We start from the raw sequence: 22,677 nt of genomic DNA, 5'->3' as shown, positions 1-22,677 counted from the left end.
TTAAATTAAATTTCTTCCCTGAGATCATGGTATTTGATCTTTGAGATTGTCAGTAATTAATTATACTTGTCACATTCTTTTCTTACTAATAGCTATGAATAAATCACTGTTTATTCCTGCAGGTAGAAATTCTCATACCTGAATCACTTTTGTTTTAAATATGAAACGCTTCATGAATTTGTGTCATACTTGTGCATAGGCCATGCTAATCTTTTCTGTATTGTTCTAATTAAAATATATGTGTTGCTAAAGTGAGCACCAAATCAATTTTGTTGAAACTCTTATTTTTTTACACATTAATGTTAGTGGGCTACAAATAATTTTATTGGCAACGTAGGAATAATGGGGGAAAGGAAAGGAAGGTGACCCTTTTTAGGTCTGACAGTGACCATATCAACTTATCACTCATATTTCAACTTTAGTCTCCTTTAGTCCTCTGCTAACCATATACCCCGAGATTCCAGCAGTCCATTAGAAATGGGGGCAGAGGGACAAGTGTCATTGTTCCCACTTAACAGACGGGGGAGGAGAGAAAGTGAGTAGCAAACATACATAAAAATGCACTCAGAAAATAAAGTCATGTCTCCTCATTTCCAGCCAGTCATCTGCTGTTATGGTTAATATACTAATGACATATCCATACCAGAATGTCTTAAGGGCACCCAAAGGTAGAACAGTGGGTTAAATTCCTTTGTCTGTTTGTCTCTCTCCTGTGATTACTGTGTTTTACAGAAAGAGCAACATTTTTTGGATGGGATTTTTGTAAGGAAAAACTTTTGATATACTTCATAGTTTATCTTTGCAGATGTCTTATTAAATATTTCTAAGCATATGGCTAGCCCTATCTAGCCTTTGTCCTTTTTCTTTCTATTACCATATATTTTGATTCTGTGCAATACAACTGCATTAAGCTTAACCTCAAATTAAGAAAAAATATGGCTGAAATAATCTCACAAAACATTCTTGTTCAAGTTCCATAATATTCATTATTAACTTTGACTCACCATGGTACATCTTAGTTTTAAAATTGTTTTTCAGGTTGTCTTGGTGCTGGGTGCCAGCTTTAATATTTTGATATTTTTTAAATCTCAGAGTTCATCAAAATCAGATGTAACCTATTCTAGCTTGCATTTTAAGAAGAGCTGGTTTGTTAATGAAATTTGTGTATGCTGAGCCTTGAATTAAAATACAAATTTAAATTTTCAAGTGGAACTTCTAAATGACAGTCTTGTCTTATTCCTTGGCTTTTCTTATTTTGATAAAAAGCCCTCAATTCCCATAATCAGATGATGTGGAGCCTTAGAGTTGTAAGAGTATGTTTTTATGAACAAAGCCAAATGATCCCCTCTGTTCATTCCCCTTACTTTCCCCCAGTGTATTTTCTAACTTTGGGCTAAAAAATGTTGACTGTTTTTTCAATGTTGATTTGAACATAAATAGCTATTGGCTATCATTAAATTTTTTGTGAATCATTAAAAGGTGCATTTCTTTCTTTCTTTTCCAGGCTGGACGTAAAGAAAGAAGTGATGCACTCAACTCTGCAATAGATAAAATGACCAAGAAGACCAGGGACCTGCGTAGACAGGTAAGCTAAAGAAAGTACTTCCTCAAATACTTCCAGTTGCTTCCTCAAGTTTTCAATTTTGTAGTTTTTGTTAAAATCTCAATGAATACAGGTCCTGCTCACATTTTATTAGGGATAAGAATTGCTTTTCACAGGAAATTGACTATCTCTGTCTGTTTTGTTGCTCATATGCTTCTAAATGGCTCAGCAAATGTTTCAGGGACCTGGACTAATATGGTCCCACTGGGATGGACTGCATAAATTAGCTCTAGTGTGAAAAGAATGTACAAATAATAAAATCAATTTAAAATGACTTGGGGGACTGAAAATACCCTGAAGGATCTCGTGATACTCACATATTAGTAAAGACAAATTGCAGTTATTTTCTGACTTGCCCCATTCTGATTACACACTCACAGTTTCTTTAGATCCTTTGTGGAGATGTATTTCCAGGATACACAGTGGGTATAGAGGAAAGAACTTCTTAAAGTTAAATAATTCGATTAATATTTTGGAATCAAATTAATTTTTACTCTTTAAAATGGTAAGGTTGAATTTATAGAAGATGCTTCATAGATTTCAATCTTCTTGAACTTGTAGGGACTTGTTTTGTAACATGTCGTCTATCTTTGTCAATGATCCATGTGCATTTGAGAAGAATGTATATTCTGTTGCAAGGGGGTGAAATCCTATAATAAAGAGGGAATATTCTAATGACTGCCCCACCCTCAAAGATGGCAGCGAGAACTGCTGGAATGTTGTAACTGTATTGTAAACCAAGCATATCAAACTCGAATACTAACACGGGCCAAATAAACCAGGTTTAAGTTTATGTGGGCCACAAAAAAAAAAAAAAAAAAAAAAAGCTTCATTTTCATAAGAACATAGGTTTATTTCGATAGAAACATGCTGAATACAAAGGGCTGGAATTAATGAGTAATTGTTAACATAAAATAATAGAATATTTTAGTAAAAATTAATATTTTTTTCTTGAACATTAATTTACTAGACACTGAATAACTGCACAAATTAATAAGCGTAATGCAAATAAACCTACAGTATTTTTCTTGTTCTCTGAAAGCGAAATATTTCTGTTGCACACACAAAACAAGTCAGTTCAAGATTAATGATGTGGCAATCAGCTGCTAAAATAATCACTGCTAGTATTAGTGGAGAGAATTGGTATGCCTGCACATAAGGGAAATGAATGCAACACAATTATAGCAATCAGTCATTAGTGAAAATTGTAGTTTGTTATTAATAACTAGAGGCCTGGTGCATGAAATTCATGCACAGGGGGTAAGTGTCCCTCAGCCCAGCTTGCACCCTCTCCAATCTGGGACTCCTCGAGGGAGGTCCAATTGCCCATTTAGGCCTGATCCCACCAGGCAGTTGGACATCCCTCTCACAATCCAGGACTGCTGGCTCCCAACTGCTCGCCTGCCTGCCTTCTTGATTGCCCCTAACTGCTTCTACCTACCAACCTGATCACCCCCTTGCTAGCCTGATTGATGTCTAACTGCTCTCCTGCTGGCCTGCTCACACCTAACTGCCCTCCCCTGCAGACTTGATTGCCCCAAATGCCCTCCCTTGCAGGCCTGGTCCCTCCCAACTGCCCTTCCCTGCTGGCCTTATCGCCCACAACTGCCTTCCCTAGCAGACCTGGTCCTTCCCAACAGCCCTCACCTGCTGGCCATCTTGTGGTGATCACCTTGTATCCACATGGGGGCAACCATCTTGTGTGTTGGAGTGATGGTCAATCTGCATATTACTCTTTTATTAGATAAGATTGAGGCCTGGTGCACAGGTCAGGGATGGCTGGTTTGCCCTGGATTAGGGTGGGAGTTCCCTTGGGACGTAGGGCAGCCTGGGCAAGGGGCCTGCAGTGGTATGCAGGCCGGCCACACCCTCCCCCACCCCTCCCTGGCGACGCAAGCAGAGGCCCTGGTATCTAGAATTTATTTATCTTGTACATTGAAACTTTGTAGCCTTAAGCAGAAGCCTGGGCAGGCCTGGGGATTCGGAAAGCTTGGCTTCCTCTATCTCCATGGGCAACCCTAGCATCCCGCTCTTTCCAGCTCTGTGGCTGCCGCCATTTCTGTTTGGATTTGTTTACTTTCTATAATTGAAACTTTTTAGCCTTAAGCAGAGGCCTAGGCTGGCAAGGGCAGGCAGAAAGCTTGGCTTCCTCTATCGCCGGGTGGCTGGTGGGTGTAGCGGAGTGGTGGTTAATTTGCATATTACCCTTTTATTAGATAGGATTATGTATAGCAGGATATTATAAAAATTAAGTTACGAAATTTTTATTAAAATGTTTTTTACATACTGTTATATTGGCTGGTTTGAAAAAAAATATTAATTGTGGCTGCATGCGGTCCATGGGCTGTGAGTTTGACATGCTTGGTATAAACCTTTATCTCCACAATCATGTTTCCTATGTTGCAGATTATATATCTGAATGGATCACATTGGGGGGAGGGGTCCTCATATAAGTGCAGTGAAGCTATCATAAGCTTCAATTAGATTTAAAAGTGTAAGAGAAATAAGCAGTATACCTTTTTGTTGAGAATAAAATCAAATTTTTGCAATTTAATTATTAGCTTCGCAAAGCTGTCATGGACCATGTGTCAGATTCATTCCTGGAAACCAACGTTCCACTTTTAGTGTTGATTGAAGCTGCAAAGAATGGAAATGAGAAAGAAGTTAAAGAGTATGCCCAAGTTTTCCGTGAACATGCCAACAAATTGATTGAGGTAAGTCTATTAGCAGTTTTATTAATTGTAAGTAACTTGACGAAATGTGTGATTTTTTTTTTTTATTTAAGTCACATTTTTAATCAGCTAAAAATTTTAGGGGCTCACCTAATATACAATATGTATAAGATCATTACTACTTAACATCTGTCTACAACTACCATTTTGATCAGTTACATTGATTATGTACATGATTAAATATAGATAATCCCTGTTCTGGAAACTTAACATTTCTATTTAATGTTATGCTAATAAAGGTAGATTATGACATGAATAAACTCACAAGACACAGTAGAAGGGAGCAGTGGCTAGTAGACAGAGCTCGAGAGTCACACTGTCTGGGCTTGCATCCTGGCAAATAACCACCCTACCTCACTACCCCACCCCAAATTCTTATTTCTTGTCTGTAAAATGAGGATGCTAATACTACCTATCTTGGAATTATTTTAAGGTATAAAAGAGAAGATGTGTGTCAGGTGCTTAACACTTTATCTGAGACACAGACTCAGCCAGTCATCTTGTTTGAAAATTGAAGACACTGACCCTTAACAATGTTGCTAATTAGATATGTTTGGATAGTAGAAATATGTATGTAAGTGGTTGGTTTGTAGAATGGTAAGAAAGAGGAGTGAATTGCTATTTAGTTTCCATGTAAGATAGGGTTCCTCTTACCTTTTGCTAACTGAAATAATGTTATTGTTTAATTTAGTCATTATTACTTTCTTTTAAAAATTTGACACATAGTAAGCATATATCCAAGATATTTGTTTTTGTAACCTTAATGTAAAATATCTATTATTTGGAAAAGATATTTCATAGACCATTTGGTAAGTTAGTTGTTATGTAAGAACAGAAAATAGGGCTTTTATGTAAAATCTATCTCTTGTACATTTGGGTTTAAAGTGACATTAGGCCAGGTTAATACCATAACAATATTCCAAGAAAAACATCAGTAATCACATTAAATGCATTGCTAATTTTACATCTAGTTTTCTTTGAACATTATGAATTAATTATGTACATAATACATAGGTCAGTCTACTATTTAAGGTTGTGATTCTGGCATTTGGAATTAAAATGGGAAGACTTCCATTTTCTGTCTCAATTAAGCATAATCTTGTTCACAATAGTTACATGACAGCTTGAGGTATAACTCCAAATGTATAAAGATTGTCTTCAGAAAGCCAACCTCTGTAAGTAGCCTACATATTAGAAAGTTTGCCTGTGAAGTAGGAAGCAAGGACACTACCAGCCCAAGGCCTTGGGTAACAGGTACCAGGAATGGCATGAATAGGGCTCTTTGTGTTAGCTGGACCTCAGCGGGAAGCCCTTGTCTGTACTGCAGTTTGAGGGCCCTTTGGAGCTGCCTTGTCATTCTCAGTCTCAGAGCTGGCACTCGCTGAGCACCCTACTGTGTACCATATGCAACTGCAATGTACTGTCCACAACAACATTTCTCAGGTGAGGAAACTTGAGCTAAGAGTTAAATAACTTATCTTAAGGCTACCTGGCTTGTATCCATCCAACAATGAGGGCTATGCCACTTGAGCTTATTGACTTAGTGCACAGCCTTATTCCCATGGGAAGCTTTAGGTGGACCTGGTGGGCCTGGTGGCCTTGGACTCCTTGCTTCCAGGATTTTCATCCATGCTTACTTGTAGTTTTCATTTCATTCTGAACATCAGTTACCAAGGGTGCCTTGGAGTTTAGAATTAGGTGTTCCCTTTCACAACTCAGTTCTGACCCCTTTCTCACTTCTCCCCCTCTCTGTGCCCTCCACCTCTTTATCCCCCACACAGATTTATGTATTAAATGGCTTTTCATTGCTTGAGTCATAACCAAAGGCTTTGTAGCACCATTCTGCAAACAGTTAATTACATCTATGGTGATAGAGACATTAGGATATATAATTGCATATGTACATGAAAAGAAAATGAGTGTTCTAGAAGCCTCAATTTCCTGACTCAAGGCAGAACTTTATTCTTCAGTGACAAGGCTTCTCCTCCCCACACTACTTTTATATTATAATAAAACACCTGAACTTGTTTTAAGCAAAGGTAAAATACTTCATTGTTATTGTTTGATAACTTCTTGGCTTCTTCCTTTCTTTTCATTAGTTCCCTCTTAAAAGGAGCCAACTTTGATTTGATGGGAGAGTTGCCATTTTTCCTGGGGGTTTAGAAGTAAGAGTGCTATGTGAAAATTGGGTAGGACTGGTGGTGATAGGCCTCTGGCAGGAAAGGAAAAATTCTGTAGCCACTGAGAATTCTGTCAGATGTTTGTTTTCCTAAAATACTATAGTACAATTCTGTTGCTTACCACCTGGAGTTACCACAGCTGCAAGTTTGGGGGTCCCCAGCCCATCTGCACTTCTAACTGGCTACAAATTTGGAGGGTTCTCATGGTCTATTTCAGTTTCAGTAATTTGCTAGAACAACTCATAGAATTCAGAATAGTTACAAATCGGGATCAGCCAAATAAAGAGACACATAGGATGAAGTGTGAAAAGGCCTTGTTAAGAAAAAACACGAAATTCAACCAAGTAAATTTGAAAATCTAATGGCTTTATTAAGAGATTCATGAGTCAGGAAGCATCCCATCTACAATAGCAACTAGAAGGGCAATTTTAAGAGTTGTATAAAATGAAAGGTTTTATAAAAGGGAGAGTGGGGCAGGGGAATATTAACAAAGAAAAAGCAAGGATTATTTCTGGGTGAAAGAGAACCCAAAAACAGATTGCCACTTCTTTCTGTGCACGGGGCAGGGGCATTTGGAGAAGGGCCCCTGTGACTGATGACCTCATTGATGTGGACCAGAAAGCACAGACTGGTGGATTAAGATTATGTTTCTGGGAGAGGGAGAAACTGCATTTAAAGTTTGGGTTTGGTATTAGTGCTGCCATGTTGGGCCTGTGGCTTTCTCTTTAACAGTCTCAAAGACAGTTTTCTCCATGGAATCGGAGCACTTCATCCTCCTGACACACTGATGGCTTGCCAACTAGGAAGCGCCACTGAGTTCCAGTGGCCATAATTTTTATCAGGGTTTCATTATGTAGGCATGATTGATAGAACTGTGATTTAATTGAACTCAATCTCCAGTTTCCCTTGCTTCCCTGAAGCTTGGGCTCTTCTGAATGTCACAATCCTCTAATCACTTGGTTGTCATGGTGGTCTGCCTCGATCCTCAGTCAACATTAGCATTACATATCTAGGACCCCCACTAGGAGTTACCTCATCAGCATAAACTATCAGGGCCAATGAAGAATACCAAGACTAATGAAATTTCAAACATTTAGAAGTTTTCTCCCAGGAATCCAGGCCAAGACCAAACATTATTATATAGTACCTCCCAATCTTGAATGTAAGTATATACTTCTTAGTATGGAATGCCTGGTTTTCAGGCAGCTTGCTATGCGGCTATAAACACTTCATGAAAGAGGAAAGACAGCACAGGTTTGTTTCTTGCAGCTTTATTAGATCCTGTTTGTGGCCATTTTCCAGTGACTTAATACTCTTACCTGCACTCCTCGCGTTGTTTTCCCTTTCCCTCTAGGTTCTCTCATTTGGAAGCCAGGTTTTCTGTTCTTTCCAGGGAATTAGGTCCATCTCTTTACACTTCAGTGTGTGATTCTTTTCCTCACAGAATCTATGATTCTCACTCAGGTGTATAAATCCCTTTTATAGCATTCCGGAATTGTTGTCACTTATGTTTTCTTAAAGTTTTCCACTACAGAAGGAGTCCTTCCCTCTAGATATTGAAGATGTGGTAAGGAAAAATAATGTAAAACTTGCAATAACTTTTTATACTGATTACACGTGAAATGTAGTATCTTGGGGTTAAATAAAACGTATTATTTTTGCTAATCTTCGCCTTTTTAAAATGTGGCTACTGGAAATTTTAAAAATGTTTATGTAACTCGCATTGTATTTCTATTAGACAGCCCTTCTCCAGATATAATAATTCCTCAGACCCTTCAGAGGCTCTCTTCATCGGCCTCTTCTCTGAGCGCCTGTGCAGAGGAGAGGCAGGTGAAGTAGAGCAGCCAAGGCTTCCATCCGTCCAGAGCACATGTGTCAAACACAAGGCCCGCGGGCCAAATCCGTCCCGCCAGGCCTTGCAATGTGGCCCGCACCGCGCTGTCATCACTGCACTCCACTGCGTTTCCATCACAATGACAGTTTATGACTGTTCAGTAAACCATTCGGCCCGCGATTTAGGCTGGATTTTAGATTTTGGCCCCTTCTCTGATTGAGTTCGACACCCCTAGTCCAGAGGGAGGCTCGACCAGTGTAAAAGCTTTTAGCTTTTTGGGCAGTGACCTCAGTTTGTAATTTCACCGAGCTCACAGGCAGCCCAGGGTTTCCCCTCTAGAGTGCTGCTGTTCAGTCCCCTCCATTCCATTCTTGTCTGTAAGTACAGTTGTTGTTTGGCTCTCTTTGTGGTTTTGACAGTCACCCAGTACATACTTCTTAGATTCAGTCTAATGTTCTGTCCTGTCAGGATTGTTGAAGGCGTTACTCCTAATATTATAATGCCCTCTCTTTCTCTTTCTTTCTCCCTCTCTCTCTCTCTCTTTCTCTCCCTCTCTCCCTCTCTCCCTCTCTCACTCTCCCCCTCACCCCTCTCTCCCTCTCTCCCTCTTCCTCTCTTTTCCTCCCTCCTCCTCCTTCTCCTTCTCTTTCTTTCTCTTTCTCTTTTTCTTTCTCTTTCTCTTTCTCAAATAACTATCTTTTCTCCTTTATTCAATCTGATGTTTAGAAAATTATCTAAGACGGGGCATAGAATAGAACCTTTTAGCTTGCTACTAGAAATCATTCTCTAGATTGAATAATTCTTTGTATATAGTTGGCCTTTTAGGCAGATAAGAATCCCTTTATTTTTGTCTTGCTCTCTAAATTATCTAGATAAAACATGTTTATACTATTACCCTCATTTCCTTTTTAGTATCCTTCTTAAAATTGGGATAACTATAGAAATCACATATATGCTATTTCTGTGCTATATGCTAGCAGCTTCTTTGTAGATTCCAGCTGCCTATCTGCTCCCCCCGTTGTTATGCTGTCCAGTAATATCTTCCTCTCCATCTTCCCATCTCCCTCTCCCCTCTAATTTTCTCCATAAACACTTGGATGTTGCTGTATATCAGATAGATGAACTCTTCTTACAGTTGATTCCTAAAGGGTCTGATTTATTGGGTATTAGAAAATGTGGCCTTCGACACTGAAGTGAAGCCAGGCCTCTTCCCAGAAACATTTGGGGATGCTGTATGATTGCTGCAGTAGGGATCTAGAGATCTAGATGTACATAAAACTTGCATCAGCCAATTTGCCCAGGGTTACTCTATGGTAACACTGCTAGGCTTATTCACCCAACTTCTTTATTAGAGACCAGAGGCCTAGTGCATGAAATTCGTGCTGCGGGTGAGGGGGAATCTCCTCAGCCCAGCCTGCATCCTCCAGTCTGGGACCCCTTGGGGGGTTTCCGGGGATCAGGCCTAAACTGGCAGTCAAGACCACTGGCTCCTAACTACTCACCTGCCTGCCTGCCTGATCGTCCCCAACTCCCCAACTGTCCCCCTCACCACCACCCTTTGCCTGCCTGGTTGCCCCTTACCACCCCCCACCCACTGGCCTGATCGCCCCCAACTGCCCCCTCTGCTGACCTGGTCACCCCACGCAGCCTGCTGTTCAGTCGTTTGTCATCCCTCACTCACTCTCCTGCCAGCCTGGTCACCCCACGCAGCCTGCTGTTTGGTCATCCATCTGGTCGTTTAGGTCGTGACAGCCCCTGGTTTTTTATATATTAGCATAAGAGCCTCTGAAAGCATCCCTATGCAGCAAGGTGCTTGGGGAGAAAAGATTAAAGTGCCAATTTAGACTATATACCGTTGGGGACAGTACCATTTAAAAATATAGCTTAAAAAAAACTATAAAAGAAATAGAAGTTCACTTTAGAAAATTTGGAAAATAAGGAGTAACAATTTGGAGTAGATTCATACTTATTTTATCTATATGTGGGTTGGTTTTTTAGAAAGTACAAAATTGATATACTGATTTTTTTTTTGGTGTTATTATAATTTTTTTTTAGGCCAGTGTTATCAATGTTTTATGATGTAATGTGTTTTTGCCTTGTTTTTCATATCTATTTCATTGCATTATGAAGTACTCATTTATAGCATTTATAATGACTGCTTACAGTTATTAGTCGATTTATGTAACCAGCACCCTATCATGAAGCATCTATGTTATTTAGGTTGTTTTAGTCTTTTACTATTACATATAGCAGTTTGAGAAACATTCTTTTACTTTTTATTTGCCATTGTACCACCTAGTTGTTCAAGCCAAAAGTCTAGAAGTCATCCTTGATTCTTCTTTCCCCTTGTTTATTTTTCATGGTCCATATTTAATTCACGAGTGTCTATATCCTTTATTTCCATGGTCACATCCCATATCCAAGCCATCATCTCTCACTGGACTTCTGCAACAGCCTCCTAATTGATTCTATTGTTCGCACTCTTGCCCCTCTTTAGTGCCTCTCTCTCTCCCTCCCCCCCTTCTCTTTTGCTATACTTCAGGAAGCAATAACTACGTACCTTTTATATTTTACTCTTTCTCACCTTAAGTTAGTGAATTCTTTAAGTTCTTCAATTTTAAGTATATTGAGGTGAAACATTTATTTTCTGTCAGAAATAATACCTTTAAATCAGATTATGTCATTCTTTTGTTTCAGGACCCATCAATATTACCCTCTCTACCATTGCCCTTCATGGCTTTTAGACAAAATCGGGATAAAATCCTAAAATTCAGATTCTTATAGTCCACAAGGTACCTGACTGCCTTTCCAACTGCCTATTGTCCTGTGTCTGCTTACCTTTTAGTCCCCCCATGCTAGACTACTAGTACTTCTTTCTCTTTAACCATACAATACCCAGACATGTCACCACCTCATATCTTTTTCACTCCCTGGCCTTCTGCCTAGAATTCTCTGTCCACTTCTCATACACATCTCTGCCAAAATGTTACCTCTGCAGAGAGGTTTTTGTGGATCCTTCATTCCCTCCATACCACCCTCTGCCATTTTTTTCACCCTGCCACCTGATACATAATCCTCATAACACTTTTCACTATCTGAAATTGTTGGGTTTGTTTCATTTTTTTCTTCTCTGTTCTGACACCATGCTCTAATAGAATGTAAGTTCTTTGAGAACATGGGCCTAGAACAGTGCCTGTAACACAGTAGATGCTCAATAGCAATTAGAGGTATGAATCTACTGGTTCTCAAATGTAATAAGCATAAGATTATTACTATACTAAATGAATGCCATAGTAAAATGAGAGTGACAATCAAAATAAATGTATATAGCGTATATGTTTTTTATAATGTAGCATAAATGGTGCTGAGATTATATCCGTTTTATCAGCATTTGAAAGGAAGCTGAGCAAAAGCTGTTATTTAAGCAGCATTTTAATATGTGACCAAAATAAAATTGGAACAGATGTGTTGGCATTTGCTAATTTGGTTTGTGGAAGTCTTCTTTATTGCTTTAATAGAAATACTTTCCCCTCTGACCAGATAAAATAGTATGAAAAGGTTATGCTTTAATTTGGGGTGCCATGTAAAGCTGCTTCAAATGGTATTAGTAGTTTTTGAGTAGTATTAAGGATAACACCCACTTAGAAAGGAAAACCTTTAATGGTGTCTTTTTTGTATATCACATTATGAAAATACAGGCTTAGTTTTAAGAATAAAGCCACATACTGACTCTTGAGGTTTTACATATGAACAGAGTGAATTTCTCCAGTCCCTCTATGTGCAAACAGTTGTTCGGAAGGCTGTGTGCTGCTGGCCGTCTATTGGATCCTTATTAAGTGACTTTTGTGATTTTACATGAAAAAGCAAGTAACGGTGTTTGCTGTGAGGTTGCTCTGAACTTATTTTCACAAAGTTTGGCTAGGACCTCTGACTAACAGCACAGTGGTCAGTGAAATCCAGTACCTCCCTGCCTATTGAAAGTATCGAAGCCTCCTTTCTTGTGTGAAGGGTGTGTAGAGGTTTTGCTGTCCAAGGCCAGTAAGTAGGGGATTAGAAGTTGAGGATCAGTGTTGGTGAGCTGGGTAACACTTCTCTTCACCATTTTCTTCTGTTTCTAGCACTGAGGTCTTTGCTTTGATCCTATATAATAAAGAGCTAATACGCTAATTAGACCGAACAGCCAGACAAAGCCAGGGCTTCAAGGGCCGGCCGAAGCTTTGAGGACTGAGCCCCTTGCATGAATTTTGTGCATCGGGCCTCTAGTTTGTTTATACAAGGGCATGGCTGTACTTCAGGAAGCAGTAACTACCTTTTATATTTGACTCTTTCTCACATTAAGTTAGTGAATTCTTTAAGTTCTTCAATTTTAAGTATATTGAGGTGAAACATTTATTTTCTGTCAGAAATAATACCTTTTTGTCAATAATGTAACACCCATATATTCTTTTTACTTGCTTCATTTTTTGCCCACCACCTTTGTAAGCAGCTTAGTAGCTAAAGATCAATTTGTTTTCCCCTTTAATTTTGTTCTCTTCTGAGCCCCTTTATAGTTTCACAAATTCAGAGTGAAACAGAAAAAAAATGCCATTCATGAAATCTTGCCTGTAAAAACTATGTATCATTTAGTATCCCTTTCCCGTTAGCCCAGACATTGAATTAAAATGGACCCCTTATTATAATGAACTTGCTACAGTAAGATGATATCTTGTTCATTGCCTTGAGTTAAGAACCAAAATGTAAATGTAACTGGTATGCTGTTGAGCTGGATTATTATTGCTTGTGGGGCTCCCCTTCTGCCTTCCAAGTATTTCCCATTATCCAGGACTTCATAGGGTATGGCTTTATTGGCTTGAAATGTGTTTGTACTGCAAATTGAATGATCTGCGTTTTAACATTCTATGGTATGCTGATACTATGTAGTATAGTGGCCTTGAAGAAGACTCTGGAAGGAGCATTTGAATTAAACACTGACTTCATACAATCTACCTGTGACATCTTGGGTATTTTCTCATTGCCTCTTAATAATACTATAAGATAACATTCTTGCAAATAGCAAATTAAATGAAGCTTCAACTTTTTAGGACTATAGGACATTTGCATGAAAACAGTGAGTTAGGTGTTCTTGGAGGGAATACTGACCTTGGATTTCAGAAGAATTTTCTAAGCGTATTGAGAGTGGTCTGTAAGTTCAGATTAATGTGTGAGACAAAAGTGTCTTGCATGTACTATTTTAGCACCTTATCCCCTAATAAGCATTTTTGGCTAAACTTAACCACCCAGTCAGAATTTGGGACAGTCAAGTGAAGGCAGTGGGTGAACATTGTTCTCAGGAGCATCAGGATTTTTTCTCTTTACCATTGATAAGGATGGGGGTGGGAGCACCTTGCCCAACCTTGGCCCTGCTTCAGGAAAGAGTGTAGGCTTCCCATTTTCTCATCAGTAGACTAGATGAACTAATATTTAGGCAGGCACCCCATTCTACCTTTACTATTAGATAATTCAGGTAGTTAGATATAAATAGGGAATTTTTAAAGGGGTATATATGATGCCACATAAATGGAACTGATTACAGTATCATCTGAGTGGTGATTTACAAACGAAAGCCTTTTAAAAATACAAATAGGCAAGTTGTTTAAAATAATAGCTTATGATATTTTAGTAAATCCACTACTACTAATCCTGTTGCTAGAGATACTTAGTTATATCTTACCTATTCCTAAAATTAGATTTGACAGCTTATTTATTGAATAGAATAAAACCATATAAAATAATGTATATCTAGAAATCCAGACCCTAGGAAAAGAGTAATAGATAATTATGATCTATAATTGCCATTCTTGAGTTTGGATTTGGCACTGCACTTCCTAGTAGCAGGGAGAAAAGGATGAAACAGTTAATTGTGTAGTCCTTGTCTTTAAAATGGAGGAAGGATGCCCATCCTTCCTTTTTTTCCCCAGGGAAAATAAGCCTATCCTAAAAATAAAATGTAAAAAGAATCCTTACAGACTGGTTGGCTTGGCTCAGCAATTGTCTGTCGACCTAGGAACCAAGAGGTCACTGGTTCCCAGTCAAGGTACATACCTGGATTGCAGGCTCGATCTCCAGCAGGGGGCATGTAAGAGACAGCCGATCAATGACACCACCTCCTCTCTCTCCCTCTCTCTCTCTCTCTCTCTCTCTCTCTCTCTCTCTCTCTCTCTCTCTCTCTCTCTCTCTCTCTCTCTTCCCCCCCCCCCCATCCTTAAAATATATTTTTATTGATTTTTTACAGAGAGGAAAGGAGAGGGATAGAGTTAGAAACATCGATCAGCTGCCTCCTGCACACTCCATGCTGGGGATGTGCCTACAACCAAGGTACATGCCCTTGACTGGAATTGAACCTGGGACCCTTGAGTCCACACACCCATGCTCTATCCACTGAGCCAAACCGGTTAGGGTGACACTTTTATCGATGTTTCTATCCCTCTATCCATCTCTCTTACTCTCTCTCTCTCTGGGGGGGGGAAAAAAAAAAAAAAAAAAAGAATCCTTACATAGGGTTTTTCTATAAGGGACAGTTAATGATTAAGTAGATGGGGGGTCCTCAACATTTTAACATATAGTGACAGATCTCACATGATTTTCTTTTAAGTTTCTTTTAAAAAGGCAAGATCATAACATTCCATTGCTACTAAGTCGAGATCCAGACAGCTGTGATCTGGTGAGGGGCTAACCAGCATATGGCCTCCAGCCTCCCAGTGACAATATTGGGAGTCTGTGTGCTTTCTCCTGGTCATCCCAGCATTGTTTTCTTTTTAAAAAAAATAAAATTCAACATTTGTTTTGTTATGTTTTAAATGTATCTTGTAAAGAGCATATGCTTAGTTATTATTCAGCTTAGCAGGGTTTTTCTTTTCTGTTAGAGTTTAGTACATACATTCATTATTATGATATGTGGATTCATTTTACCATTGCATTTTGTTCTCTCTCTTTTTTTTTCAGAAGAAGGGAGAGGGGGAGAGAAACACCAATGATCATTAATTGGCTGCTTCCTGCATGCCCCCCACTGGGGATCGAGCCCACAACCTGGGCATGTGCCCTTCACTGGAATCGAACCTGGGACCCCCTCAGTCCACAGCCCAACGCTCCATCCACTGGGCCAGACAAGTCAGGGCTGTTTTCTCCTTCTTATTCCTCTGTTTCTATCCTTTCGCCTTCCTTTTTTTGATTGATTGAGCCTTGCCATTTCCTCCCCGCACCCCCTCACTTTTGTTTGGAAATCATATACCCTCTGTTTCATTAGTGGTAACTGGCTATTTTAGCAAACATGTTTAACTCAGAGGTTAAAGTTAATCAGTATCTTTTTCTCCTGAAACAATGTAAGTCTCTTAGAACAGCAGTAGCCAACCGGTGGTCTGCAGACCACTGGTGGTCTGTAAGGTCCAAAAGATTGGCAACCACTATCTTAGAATGTTTTAACTCCCTTCTCCAACTTAAATATTGTCCAGTATTTTGATTCTCTTAAATTATAGTCCCCTGAGTTAGATACTATTGGTATTGTTTTATTTGGGTTTCCCCCCCCCCAAGTTTGCATAATATATTTTCATTGCTTCAATTTCTTCTTGCATATTAAGCCTCCCTCTGGGATTACTTCCCTTCTTCCTGAAGCATAGTCATTAGAAACTCCTTTAGTGGGAGGGAGGAAGATATGTCTGCAGTAAATGCTCTTTTTGTTTTAATTTTGACTTAATGTCTTTATTGTGCTCTAATTCTTTTAAGATATATTTTTATTGACTTCAGAGAGGAAGGGAGAGAGAGAAACATCTGTGATGATAAGAGAAAATCATGGATTGGCTGCTTCCTGCACACCCCTTACTGGGGATTGAGCCTCCAACCTGGGCATGTGTCCTGATCAGGAATCAAACCGGGGACCTTTCAGTCTGTAGGCTGATGCTCTATCCACTGAACCAAACTGGCCCGGGCTGAAGATATTCTTTATCTCTGGCTTCCATGGTTGCTGTTGAAAAGTCATCAGTCATAATTTGTATTTACTTTCTGGCTATATAAAAATCTTGTCTTGCCCTAGCCAATTGGGCTCAGTGGATAGATCGTCAACGTGCAGACTGAAAGGTCCCAGGTTCTGTTCCAGTCAAGGACACATGCGCGCAAGCAGGCTTGATCCCAAGTGGGGGGCGTGCAGGAGCTAGCCAATCAAGGATTCTCTCATCATTGATGTTTCTATCTCTCTTTCTCCCTCTCTTAAATCAATAAAAATATATTTATTTTTAAAAATCTTGTTGTTTAGACAATAATCTTGTTCTAAAGCTTCATTGCAGTGGGTCAGGATATGGACCTTTTCTTGGGGGGGGAGGTTAATCCTCACTCAGGGACATTTTTTCCATTGATCTTTAGAGATAGTGGAAGGGAGTGGCCGAGGGGGTGGGGGAAGAAAGAGAGAAACATAGAAGTGAGAGAGACATATCAGTAGGTTACCTCCTGCACATGCCCTGGGGCGCATGATACATGCCTTGACCAGAACCAAACTTAGACCTCTTAACCATCAAGCCAAACTGACCAGGACTGGATTTCTTTTATTTATTCTGCTTAGAATTTGCCTTTCCAAATCTAAAATTTAAATATCATTCACTTTGAAAAGTTTAAGCATTGCCTCTGTTCCATTTTTTTTTCTCTCTCTTTCCTTCTGAATTTACTCATAGTTGAATAGTAGTCCTCATTTTATCTTGCATGTCTCATAATTTCTTTTATGACTTCCATATTATAGAGATTTCTATTTTTGTTGTGTGTGTGTGTTTTAATAATTCCTAAGTTTGACTTTATAGGTTAGTAATTCTTCTTTTAGCAGTGTTTAGTCAAGATTATTTTATATTTCTTGTAGTGCCAGATGTTATAACTTTTCATGTGAAATTGAATTTTGATCTTTCTCAAATCCGCCTAGTCTATTTTTTTAATCCTCATTAGTAATTAAAAACAAACACAAAAACCTCACCTGAGGATATGTTTTTCATTGATTCTAGAGAGAGGAAGGGAGAAGGGAATGGGAGAGAAAAACATTAAGAGAAACATCAAATGCTTCCCATTTACACTCTGCCTGGGGGTCAAACCCTTCACCTATTAATAGATTTATGCTCTGCCTGGGAATCCAACCCGAGACCCTGCCATGCATGGGTGATGCTCTAATCAGCTGAGCCTGTACACAGGCCAGGGCTCAGATCTGTGTCCTCATTTTGAGTGTGTTTTTTCCTTGTCTCTACTTTGGTTACTTTCTTTTTTCTTTCTATTAACAGAAGGAACATTTTTAATATTCCATTTTTGATCATTTGAGTATCTACAGTTATTGTGGATTTGATTACTCAGTTCTTTTGCTTACTTTAGTCCCAGATAGCTTATTTCCTGTGTACTTTCTGCATTTTTAATGTGACTTCACATCCTCGTATTTTGTATGTGGGAATTCTTTGAGGCCTAGAATTAGATCACCTTTTATCCGAGAAAACTTTCATTTATATTTGCTTCTGCCAGTTGTTTAGGGATACTACTAACAAGTGACCTCCTAAGCCTAAAAGTTTTTTGGGCCAAGTAAATAATGTAATTTCTATACTTACACCCGTGTGGGTGGTGTGCAGGAGGCAGCCAATTAATGATTCTCTCTCATCATGGGTGTTTCTACCTCTCTCTTTCTCTCCCTTCCACTCTGAAATCAATAAAAAATATATTTTTAAAAAACAAAAAAAGTTCTGATCACAGAATAGTTGGTACCCTATTTCTACCTACCTACCCTACTCCAAGTGAACACTGTTTTCAGTGCTTGCTTACCTCTGTGAATTTCTGCTTTCTCATTTCTAGCCTCTGACAGTTTACCTTAATCACTTATCTGCTTAGACCTGCATTAAAAAATAAAAACAACATTATTGAGATATAATTTATATAACAAATTTTACCCATTTTAAGTATACAATTCAGTGATTTTGTGTGTGTGTGTGTGCTAAATTTACAGTACAATAAAACCTTCACCACAATCCAATGTGGAACTTTTCCATCACCCATGCATACTTCGTTTTTTTGTAACATACCTTGTTTCTCCTAATAAGGTAGCCAGCAACCTTTACTGGAAATTGGGAATATTTAGGTTTGACCTCTGTTCTATCATCATGTTCCCCATGGGTTGGGGAGTAATTGCTAGAAATTTCTTGAGTGGTTTTAAAATTTATATGACATGCATTTGGGAGTTCACAGATATATGACAGCATGGAAAAGTTGAGTTATTATTTTGAATTTTTTGAGAGTTCAGACTCAATCATTTTTAAGACAAAAACTAAGCTGGTAGCTTGACCCACAGCCAATGGCAAGTCATGCAGGTTTTGAGCTTATGGCCTCTTAGGTCGTGATGTTACTACTTAGACTTTAAAGCTTCCTTTTCCACACTTTTCTACTTGTTTTATGCCACAGAATGGATGAGATGTTAGAGTAGGTCATTAATTTATCACCAAGAACAAAAAACATCTTTTTCTTCCTGCAGAGGTTCCAGAATAAGGGGCAGTGTCACATTTCATCTGAATGTAAAGCCATGAGCAGTTACTGAGGGCAGTGGGAAGAATTGTATGTGACTGAACAAATCTGCACTTTATTTAAAGTCATCAGTACGTGTACAATAGAGGGAAATAGTCATAATATGGGACATTTTACTACTACTTCGTTTCATACATTTTATTTAAGTAAAAATCAAGTGTGGAGTAAAGGTAGAGCTTTTCTAAATGTCTGAGTTGTTTTTCTGTCCTGTACAAATTGTCATATTTGTTGATCTGACACAGCCTGGCTGTGGCATTCTCCTTCACAGCACAGGTTATTACTGGGCTACTCCTGAAACCAGCAAAAACCCAGGACTGGTTTTTTTGTTTGTTTGTTTTTTTTCTTAATATATTTTATTGATTTTTTTTTTACAGAGAGAAAGGGAGAGAGATAGAGAGCTAGAAACGTCGATGAGAGAGAAACATCAACCAGCTGCCTCTTGCACACCCCCAACCGGGGATGTGCCCGCAACCAATGCACATGCCCTTGACCGGAATCGAACCTGGGACCTTTCAGTCCGCAGACCGACGCTCTACCGCTGAGCCAAACCGGTTTCAGCCAGGACTGTTTTTTTTAATCAGTGAGTTGCAAGTTTTCTGAAATGTCCTGCTCAAGATTCAGGCAGAAACAGTGCAAAAGAGGCCTTCATGCCCTGGCCGCGTAGCTCAGTTGATTAAAGCGTCATCTCGTTTATGTCAAGGTTGGAGTTCAATCCCCAGACAAGGCACATACAAGAAACAACCAATGAATGCATAAATAAGTAGAACAACAAATCAATGTTGCTCTCTTCCCCCCTACCCCCTTCCCTTTTTGCTCTCCCTTCCTCTCTATAAAATCAATTGGGGGGTGGGGGGGGGAGAAGCCTTCATGATTTCAAAGCTAGAAGTCATTGTGTCTGTCTCAGTCTACCTCTTGGATTAGCAGGAATCAAAGATATTTAAACTGTTAATACCTCAAGTTACTGTGATAGCAAAGATATAATAATTTATTCCCAGAACAAATGTAGAGATACTGCTCATTACTAAGTTCTTGCTCTGCCAGGTTCCCTGGGAGTTAGCTGCTCTGAGTGTTTTTAATTCTCACTGTCTCAGTCTTAGCTGCCACCAGATTCCTAGAGCCCCAGACGGAGGCTTTTAGGAAGCCCCTCCCCTCGGCCCCAGCTTTCCCTGATGCCTGGCACAGTACATGAGGCTAGCCTCTCAGAGAGCCATGGTTGAGATACTGCATTTGCACGTTTGTCATTGTTAGAAGTGAGTAGCCTGTCCCTGGGGAGAGAATTGAGCATCCATCTGGAGAAGACTCTGACAGGCGCTGCTGCCGCCTCCCAGGTTAGGCAGGATGGCTTCCTGAAACAGACAGTGTGCTCTTGCTGAACATTACTGCTTCAGCAGTACATTAGAAATGTTTTTAAACAATGTTTTAAAGTAAAGAGCAAGTCTTCCATAACCTTTGTTTGTTAGGATTTATATCAGGAAAGATGCTTTACAGAAGTCAGCCTTTCACTCACTCCAGTGTCTGATCTATAGGAGAAAACACTTTATATAATCTTTTTGCTTCTTAATTTAAATGTTTTTCTAGTTTTGTCAGATTCATACAATAGGGAGGACATAGATTGGAAGTAGAGCAGAGACTAGAGCATGGAAGGCAGAAACTCAGTGGCAGGCCTTCCTGCAGCTAGCATGTGGCTGGCCTCTTCAATGGGGGCCTGGGACAGGTGCTAGGCATTGGTACACTCACCTCCCAGGGCCTCTGTTAGTTCCAAACTGCTACCCTGTTTCCCCCAAAATAAGACAGTGTCTTATATTAATTTTTCTCCCAAAGTTGCGCTAGGTCTTATTTTCAGGGAATGTCTTATCTTTCCATGCACTAGGTCTTATTTTCGGAGGATGTCTTATTTTCGGGGAAACACGGTAGTTAGTGTCACCCTCACATGTTACATTGTTTTTCAAAATTCTTTCTTATGACAGTAGAAGTTGTAGATTCATGAACTCATCTAATTTAAGCTTTCTCCATTATAGCATCATAAAATATATAATTGAGGGGTAATGTTTTTTAAAAGTTTACAAAATTTAGTGTAGGTCATATTTCGTAGTAATTTCAAAACAAATAGGAATCTACAATCATCTCTATAAACTGTCATCATGAAGAGCAAAGTGTCTCTTGGCTCAGGTCCAGTTGACACCAGAAAGTAGAATTGTAGTCTTCAGGGAGTATATCTGTTACTTCTTTATGTGAATTTTGAAGGCCTCTAAACATTTAGAGACCCGATTTAAATTTCTATTTCCTTACCTTTTATTTGAAATGCATGTTCATTCTTTTTTAAATTACTTTATTGATTAAGGTATCACATATTTGTCCTCATCCCCCCCATTCCCATCCCAAACCCCTCCTCATGCAAGCCCCCTCCCACTTTCCGTTGTCCATGACCATGGTTAGGCTCATATGCATGCACACAAGTCCTTTGGTTGGTCACTCTCCCTTATCCCCACCCTCCTCTACCTTCCCTCTGAGGTCCAACAGTCTGATCGATGCTGTTCTTATTCATCAGTCTATGATGCTCATCATTTCCCCTAGAAGAGTGAGCTCGTGTGATACTAGAAATACACTTACAAGAACCGAAAATGAGACAGGCAATAATGGTTATGCTGAGAGGCAAATGAATCAGTCTATAGTGAGTTTCTTTCTGGGTCAACAGTTCTTTTGAGTCCCAATTTCTATGTCAAACAGTTCCTTATGTATACATGTCGGCAATGATATTTCAGTTCTGGATGGTGGGCAAATGGTGGTGATGCAGGTCACATGTTCATTCTTCTGTTTCTCCTTGTGATTAGCATTGTAGGATTCTGGTAGTTAGCAGTCTTACAGAAAACTGATAATCCCCAACTGTAACGTAGCAAACAACAGCCATAATAGTATATAATTTTTCTTGTGCCTTTCTGTGCTTAAGTTGGGTAGAGAAGTGAAAAAATCAAAGGTTATTGTCACTGTCCTTGTTTACTGTGGCATTTAAGTTCCTGGAAAGTACCTCTGATTTCAACTGCCATTCATAATTCAGTTTGCATGTGGGGGAAGGATGTGTCTCAGCACCATGTATTCAGTTGGTCTCTGTGTTACTAATGGAATTGGCAAGCCTGTTCATTTAGGAACATGGATAGGTGATCACAGCCCTGGCAGTCACTACCGAGCACCATTCTCAGCATAGCCAGAGCTACGGCAGAGGAATTATATCACAACTTGGAAAAACTGTCATGAGCACTGTCATTGAGAGTGGATGGGAAGGTAAAGATTTTAGTTCAAGTGAAATAGCCTTGTTCAAGAAAGAGTCCAGCTGTCAGTGCTTTTGAGAACCCAGGTGGAGGACAGTTTTGTTCTTAACGGTAGGACATCATCCCTGTTTCTTCTTCTTTTCTGATGAGGGTGGCCTTGATGTTTTCTTAATGCTATTTTTTTATTTGAAAAAATAACCTTGTGTGCAAATGAAAAGCATCCATTCACATGTCAAATGAGAATAATAACTTAGTATTTCTATTTCCTTAAAGAACAGCTGCAAAGTGCATTTTTATTTGAGTATATCCACAATTCTTTTCTGATGTCCTTGATACTGTAGCTTCTCTCACATTATTGCCCTCACCAGGAGAACCTCTCTCTGTCTGAAGTTACTGTGTAAGCAGGTTAGAGCCTGTATAGAGCCTGTGAGTTACAGGCTGTGGGATGTTTCAAGGTTCAGCCACCAGCTCACAACGTGACCTTTGTTATGAATCTGTA

General features: G+C 39.3%; 1 protein-coding gene and 1 non-coding gene across 7 annotated transcripts in view; one reads left to right on the top strand and one right to left on the bottom strand.

The window, feature by feature from the left end:
- Window positions 1-22,677, top strand: part of CTNNA1 (catenin alpha 1) — a 172,602-nt gene that overhangs the window by 124,807 nt on the left and 25,118 nt on the right. For 5 of the 6 annotated variants that reach the window (XM_036424924.1, XM_036424923.2, XM_045576499.1 and 2 more), the window contains exons 8-9: window positions 1,505-1,585; window positions 4,165-4,317. In XM_036424924.1, coding sequence (XP_036280817.1) covers window positions 1,505-1,585; window positions 4,165-4,317 — 234 coding nt within the window. Of the gene's footprint in view, window positions 1-1,504; window positions 1,586-4,164; window positions 4,318-21,248; window positions 21,254-22,677 lie in introns of those variants that run through there. The other variant, XM_045576500.1, reaches the window with a different exon arrangement.
- LOC118712017 lies at window positions 155-259 on the bottom strand. The gene has a single exon (XR_004985941.1). It is a non-coding gene; the product is annotated as a U6 spliceosomal RNA (small nuclear RNA).

The sequence above is a fragment of the Pipistrellus kuhlii genome, unplaced genomic scaffold (assembly GCF_014108245.1).
Source record: "Pipistrellus kuhlii isolate mPipKuh1 unplaced genomic scaffold, mPipKuh1.p scaffold_m20_p_8, whole genome shotgun sequence".
NCBI classification, from domain to species: Eukaryota; Metazoa; Chordata; class Mammalia; order Chiroptera; family Vespertilionidae; genus Pipistrellus; species Pipistrellus kuhlii.
Note: the sequence above shows the minus strand (reverse complement) of the source record. Positions and strands in the feature narration are given on the sequence as shown.